This window comes from Patiria miniata, unplaced genomic scaffold, assembly GCF_015706575.1.
Source record: "Patiria miniata isolate m_02_andy unplaced genomic scaffold, ASM1570657v1 HiC_scaffold_3, whole genome shotgun sequence".
Taxonomy (NCBI): Eukaryota; Metazoa; Echinodermata; class Asteroidea; order Valvatida; family Asterinidae; genus Patiria; species Patiria miniata.
Genome location: NW_024037069.1, coordinates 2,405,534 through 2,412,210, shown reverse-complemented (window position 1 = coordinate 2,412,210; position 6,677 = coordinate 2,405,534). Strand labels below are relative to the sequence as shown.

Below are 6,677 nucleotides of genomic sequence, written 5' to 3'. Positions count from 1 at the left end.
TTTTGTAGTTTATGCCAATTCTGTTTTAATTCGATACAAGCATATGTTACTTGAAGTCAAAGTAAATCTAATTTTTGCGCCGTTTATTTATAAGAGTTGGCGTTGTTGGGCATGCAACCGTGGAGCTATGACGTAATTACAGGGCTCAATATAAAGCTCAGGGATTTGGCCCATTTTGCTGATTCATTCAAAATTGCAAAAGCAGAAAAGTCACGATTTATAAAATGTCACGGTCATGGCATTGATTCTGCTCATTGAATGCGAGGGGTGCAAAAACTTGCTCATCATTTTAACTCTAAAATGCTGAGTCACCGTTACACAGCACGTTTTATTCTGTAGCACTGTGGGATGAAAATTTGTGTCAATAGAGGGATTTTACTTTAATTTGTTTACCAGTAAACATGGACGTTTATCTAATCTCATCAGTCACTGTGAAAGCATCATTAAAGGGGCCCAGTATTTTGTATAGGGGTTTTTCTTTAATCTATATCATGCAAAACAATTGGGAGGGTTCCCTTTTGATTTGGACTCTGCGAGGTTTGGAAAGAAAAACTAATTCATTTTTAGCTCCAAAGTCCAAACGCTGAGTCATGCTTAGTCAGCACTTTATTGTGCATGCATTCTACAGTGCAAACTGTCTGCATTCTTTTCCACATAACTTAATGAGAATTAAGTACAAAACACGTTACATATAAATCAGGACTGATGCAAATTGTCCTCGGGTTAGCTGATTTCTTTTCTTTTACTGGTCATGTACGTATGCCATTAAAAATGGAAAACACCACAGAGTCTTGTAAAGCTGGGAATTTACTCCTTTTTTGGGGGGGGTGACTTAGTGATCCAGTTGTAGGAGAGTTGTATGCCTGATAGATAATGTTATTATTGATTTATTAATTAACTAAAATTAACATTTCGTTAATTCACCTCATTACAGCAGACATGAAGATGATTAAACTTTCCCTACTCATTGACAATTTGCTTGCACTGAATTTATGGGATGTAATTTGCGTGGAGATTGGTTGGTTCGAGTCCCACCCGAGTCCCTTGGACTCTTGGAGGCTTGGACAACACTGAGTGTACAGTGTTTATGCAACAAATCGGTGATGGGCAAAACAATAATTATAGGCTTATTAGTTGTACTGTACGTTTTACTTCAATGAGTGTTTAAAACCACACGACCCGCAAATCCCGTAGGCCTACGGTACTGAGTTTGCTTACCAGTAATCCAATTACGGAAGGCACTGTCTTTGCGAACGAACTCTCCCTTAAGATTAGTAGTATCCTTCTTCCCGGTGTTAGTCGTGGTTGCAGACATGTCGGTTGAATGAGTAAGACGAGGAGCAGACGACAGGGAAAACGGAAGACCGGCCGATTTGAACAGCAGACAACCTTTTGAAAATGATGAAATGAACGGGGCCTTATTGCAGCCGATCAGCACAAAATTCGCCGCAAAAGCCTTGCGAATCACATTCATTAAAGACTAATATTTTTGAACACGTTTGTATTGAACGATTATATGTTTTGAACTCGTCGTCTGTGAACTCCGATGTCGACACAAATAAAAACAAAACGGGAAGAATTTGTGCTATCAGTCGGGTACGCTGTTTTTACAGCATCGCTTGCGTTTCGAGAAGTCGGGGTTTCAATTTCAACCACTGCAGAGCGCCCTCAAGTGTCTGTTATGGACATCCCATAGAGATTTTGTGCTTAGACTGGGTAAGCGCAGACTGAATTTTCTGTTAAAGTGCTAGCGCCGTTACCACAGAATGGTGATCGAAAGTTTGGAATTCTGTGGTTAATATTAGCAGCGCCATGAAATAATTGGGCCCGAGGTGACATATATATTCGTTCACGTGACATGTTTCATGCATGCGCATGTTTCAAAAATGAGCTAGTCCTATGAAACTCAGGAAAGTTTGAGATCTCAATTAAAACTTCAAATGAAACCTTTTCCAACTGCGCCGGAGATGCGATTGAAGCCACGTTAATAATTAAATTTAAAGGTTTCTAGTATGCGATTTTTCAGTTTCCATAAATTGGAATGCTAGTAACAATATTTACAAAAGCCTTTCGAGGGGGATTTTGTAAATCAATGTACATGTACCAAAAATAATTTTTAAAACTCCGACTTTTACACGCTAATAAGTTTCCTAATCGGGGGTCCGTAAGCGCGCCACCAGGGGTAAACATTCAGGCTATATTAAACCTCATCACGGGCACACAGCACGGCAGCCCCATGGAGAAATTGATGAAGATGCTTTTGTGGCCTTATGCGCGCGTGGAGTTAATTTTTCGATTGGTCAAAACTCATCAGTAACGACGAAATTGGTCTGCCGCCTTGCGTGCGCCCACTGAGCTACAGTCGATTCCAAATCATTCCTGCTGAGCTGTTGTGCTCGATTTGTTCAGTGCTGAAGTAAGTGCGCCTATCCTCAAGCCCCGCCCAATAGTATATTTGACCAATCACAGCCCCGATTAATGTCTGACACGCGTGCTGCATGCAAAGTCTGACATAGTTGTGTTTGTTTGAAACACAGCATGTTTTTTTTTTAACTATGTAGTACCGCAACCTGCAGATTCCGTATTATTGACTACATTTTAGAAATGCGAGCATGTTATACCACTTGAAAGGTTACCCATTGCTCAGTGTGAATTTATACTTCATAATTTCTTTAATTAACATTTTATGTTTGTTATTTAGTACCTTAGCTATTAAACGACCATTGACAAAAGCTGACCATCGTTGAAAAAAAGATACGAAAATTCCGCTTTTCTTGAAAATGACAAAACAACATGCAGGTACCATGTTTTCACAGGATGCTTGAGACTATTATTTTATACTTACCGTCAAGTATAATTATATAAGGTATTGCCTAAATCATTGGTTGTTTCGTTTGTCGATGTTTGCAGATGTTGTATATTACCTTAATTTAAGGTCGCGGAATATGCTAGCAATTTGGTTCTGCTGTAGTAAGCCCCCCCCCCCCTCCCCGCTATTCATTAATTTACCAAATAGTGCCACTAATTGGGATGTAGAAAAACAATTTAAAAAAAAACCCTGAAGAAGCCCTATTGCCGTTCTAACCGAGAGAGTCATATACCAAAAAAAATAAGACTTCAGAAAATATAGAACGCGACTCGCTTTTTTTATCATGCGCAAAAGGGGTTCTTTTTATCAGAAGGGTAAAAAATACGTCATGGTTACGTAACGAGAGTATAGTATAAAAAGCATTGCTACAAAGATCTGCGAGTCCACTTTGGTCTAAAACGTAATACCAAACAGGTCCTGTCTTTCAGTTGATAGGTAGAGGTATACGGTTGGTACGAAATGGCGGCTCTAGAAAGCAATCCATCTTGGATCGAATGTGTGTCCACCAACAGCTCAACTCTTGTAGTCAATGGCACACTCACGGTGGACGATGGAGGGCGCGTTAACCACGGGCGCTGGCTCATGATCGTTGTGGCGATTGGTTTGCTGGCTAATTTCGCCTTCTTACTCGTTGTGGCTCGGTGTGAATCCATGCGTAACGTCACCAATGTCTACCTGGCCAATCTGGCTATTGCTGACATCATCGTCTTGATTGTGTGCGCAATTCCCCTCGTGAGCGACACGTCGCCTTCTCAACCAAAATCTCGGGGTGTGTCTTTTTGGTCTTTGCGACGACGCCGTACTATTCGAGTATGTCAATCGTGTCTCTGGTCGCCTGGGGTCGATTTTGTGCCATCTGTAAGCCGATCAAGCACAGGGCAACATCGAGCGTAAAGCAAAGCATGAGACTAGTTGCTGCAGCTTGGCTCAGTAGCCTCGTTACTGCGTTGTCGTGTATTTGGAGCGCATCATCACTTCAGAGAAATGTGAGGTGTATGGCGTAACATCACCCAACAATCCTCTTATCGAGAGCTGCAACAAGACACACGGGTTCAATCCTTCCCCATCTCTGAGTGACGTCTTCAAAGTCCTACCCTTCGTCTTGTGTCTCTCCATGAATTGTTGGCTGTACGCGCGCATCGTCAAAAACCTCAGAAATCGATTTGTGCATCGCATGAATCGCCCCAACCAGCAGGTACCGGAGTGGATCAGGAAGATCCACCAATCACGGGTCCGTATCACCAGGATGCTTGCTCTCAACAGCTTCATTTTCCTCCTCTGCAACACGCCTAGGTGTGTGACCACAATCAGTGGTTACATCCACGACACCCTGGGGGAGCCTCGCTGGGACGCGGACCAGAAGGTCCAAATGTTCTCCAGCATGCTCCTCCTCGTCAACTCCAGTATAAACCCTCTCATCTACAACTTGACCAACAAGCAGTACAGACAGGCTTTCCGTCAGGTCTTCCTGCCGTCTTGTCGCTCAGCGTCTCGGCCAAGTCAGACAACGCCCACCGTTTTCCACCTGCAGATTTCTTCTGACTGATCAGACTATCATACACGACTCGAGTCTGTCTGTCGTATTGACGTATTAATACGCAAAACTATACCTTTCGTTAGTGCACGCATCCGTTAGCGTTGTAGTCTTTGTGATATTCTAGCACATTATTGACATTTGAATGAGAGATAAAACGAACAAACTCCACCCATGTTTAGTTAAAATGTTGGTTAAATTTTTGCCGCCCGACAATGATTATTGGAGTCTTTTTTTTGTGAGCTAGAGGCGCGAAAGCAACCCAAAAATAAATACCTTTTTATGTTTGCGCAAACGCCACTGTAAGGGGAGCATTTTCGTTCAAAATAATTAAACATACAAATTGAAATTTTGTGAGAAGAAAAAATCGAATTCGTTAAAAAGAGTATGCACGAATAAGGTGTAAACTGGCCAGAATATGATGCAATAGAAACCGAATTAGGTTTAAATTATAGATTTATTAAATGCTTCCATATTTTCGTTAACTGATGCCACTAAATTTGAGGTAGCTAGATGGGTACATGTAGCCTCCAAAACGGATCCCTTGAAAAGAAAAAAAATGTAGGTCAAATAGCATGATGCCACGAGTAGCGACACTTCGTGGATGCATAACAGCGCAGTTTGACACTCTGTGCTTACGTTGCGATGGCAACAACATTCCTATCAATAAACCTTGGTAATTGGAACAGCGCAATATATTAACTGAACAAGCCCGTCTTTTGAGAATCTTTTTCGAGCTGTTAAACACGAAGCTTTGTAAAAACATGGTCTTTATGGGTTCAACGGGGTTTGACAAATGCGACATCCTGTACATAGGGGTATATACAGTTTCATTTGCGATTTCTGAAATTGGAGAAAATGTCACAGAGTGTGCAAGGTGCAGTTGAAATTTCTGAGAGCTGTGGCTTTCGTTTTTAATGATAGTGCCTCAAAATTATCCTAAGTGATTGATTGTGTCTCTCAGAATCATTGTTAAGACTTTTCATTTGGATGATGATGTAGATAATCAGAAGCTATACAGCAAGAAAGAAATGAGGTTTATCGGTTTCTGGTACTGTTATTGGTATCCGTCAGTTTGTCGTCTGACGGCGGTGTAGCTGCTCTCTGCAGCTCACCTTACTGCCCGCCACCCTGGCGTGCTTTCCAGGGGCACTGCTACCTGTGGGTGGACAAACCAATGTCCTGGATGGATGCTGAGCGTTACTGCCAGATGCTGTCCCATCCGGGGGAAGATGGTCCACCTTGCGTCCATCCACAGCGAAGAGGAGGATGAATTCATCAAAAATGTACGTCAGGAAATCGTCGGCCAGCCCCACGCCAACTCCGTACTGGATTGGCTGCAGTGACATCGAACAGGAGGGTCATTTCCGGTGGAGTGATGGATCTGACGTGTTACGAGGGCTGGTGGCCAGGGGAACCAAATAACGTAGGAGAGGAAGACTGCACCGAGAACCTATTTCAGTTTAGCGGCAAATGGAATGATGTGCGGTGCATGAATGAAAACAATTTTGTCTGCAAACGCTAGATATTATACAGGGTGAGTAAACAAAAAAAAAACGAAACCAAAATGGCCGGGACCAATTTTTAATGAAGTTTTGCCTGTAGCACTTTCAAAATCTAGGATATGAAAGCCCAGTCAATGAGCTTTTTTTTAGTTCAAGAATCATTCAAATCACTCGATCATGTACTTTTCCGTTATGAATTTTGAACACAAATAACGTTGTAAAGTTCTGTCCACGGATCACAAAAAGGTAAGTGTTCTTTCAGCAAAACAAAAACAATTCACATGCATGCATGAGAATTGTTTTTGTTTTGCTGAAAGAACACTTACTTTTTGTGATCCGTGGACAAACTTTAAAACGGTGTTAGTGTTCAAAAACCGTAACTTGAAAAGTACATGAGTTTCGAATGATTCTTGAACTAAAAGAAAGCTAATGACTGGGCTTTCATATCCTAGATTTTGAAAGTGCTACAGGCAAAACTTCATTAAAAATGGTCCCGGCCATTTTGGTTTCGTTTTTTTTTTGTTTACTCACCCTGTATAATATCTAGCGTTTGCAGACAAAATTGTTTTCATCATGCACCGCACATCATTCCATTTGCCGCTAAACTGAAATAGGTTCTCGGTGCAGTCTTCCTCTCCTACGTTATTGGTTCCCCTGGCCACCAGCCCTCGTAGGACACGTCAGATCCATCACTCCACCGGAAATGACCCTCCTGTTCGATGTCACTGTAGCCAATCCAGTACGGAGTTGGCGTGGGGCTGGCCGACGA

General features: G+C 42.1%; 1 protein-coding gene across 1 annotated transcript; it reads left to right on the top strand.

Annotated features, from left to right (window-relative positions):
- The first annotated feature begins 3,328 nt into the window (after positions 1-3,328).
- LOC119738123 (thyrotropin-releasing hormone receptor-like) lies at positions 3,329-4,415 on the top strand. The gene is made up of 2 exons (XM_038212863.1): positions 3,329-3,601; positions 3,804-4,415. Exons 1-2 carry the CDS (start codon positions 3,329-3,331, stop codon positions 4,413-4,415), a joined length of 885 nt encoding a protein of 294 aa, XP_038068791.1.
- The last annotated feature ends 2,262 nt before the right edge of the window (positions 4,416-6,677 follow it).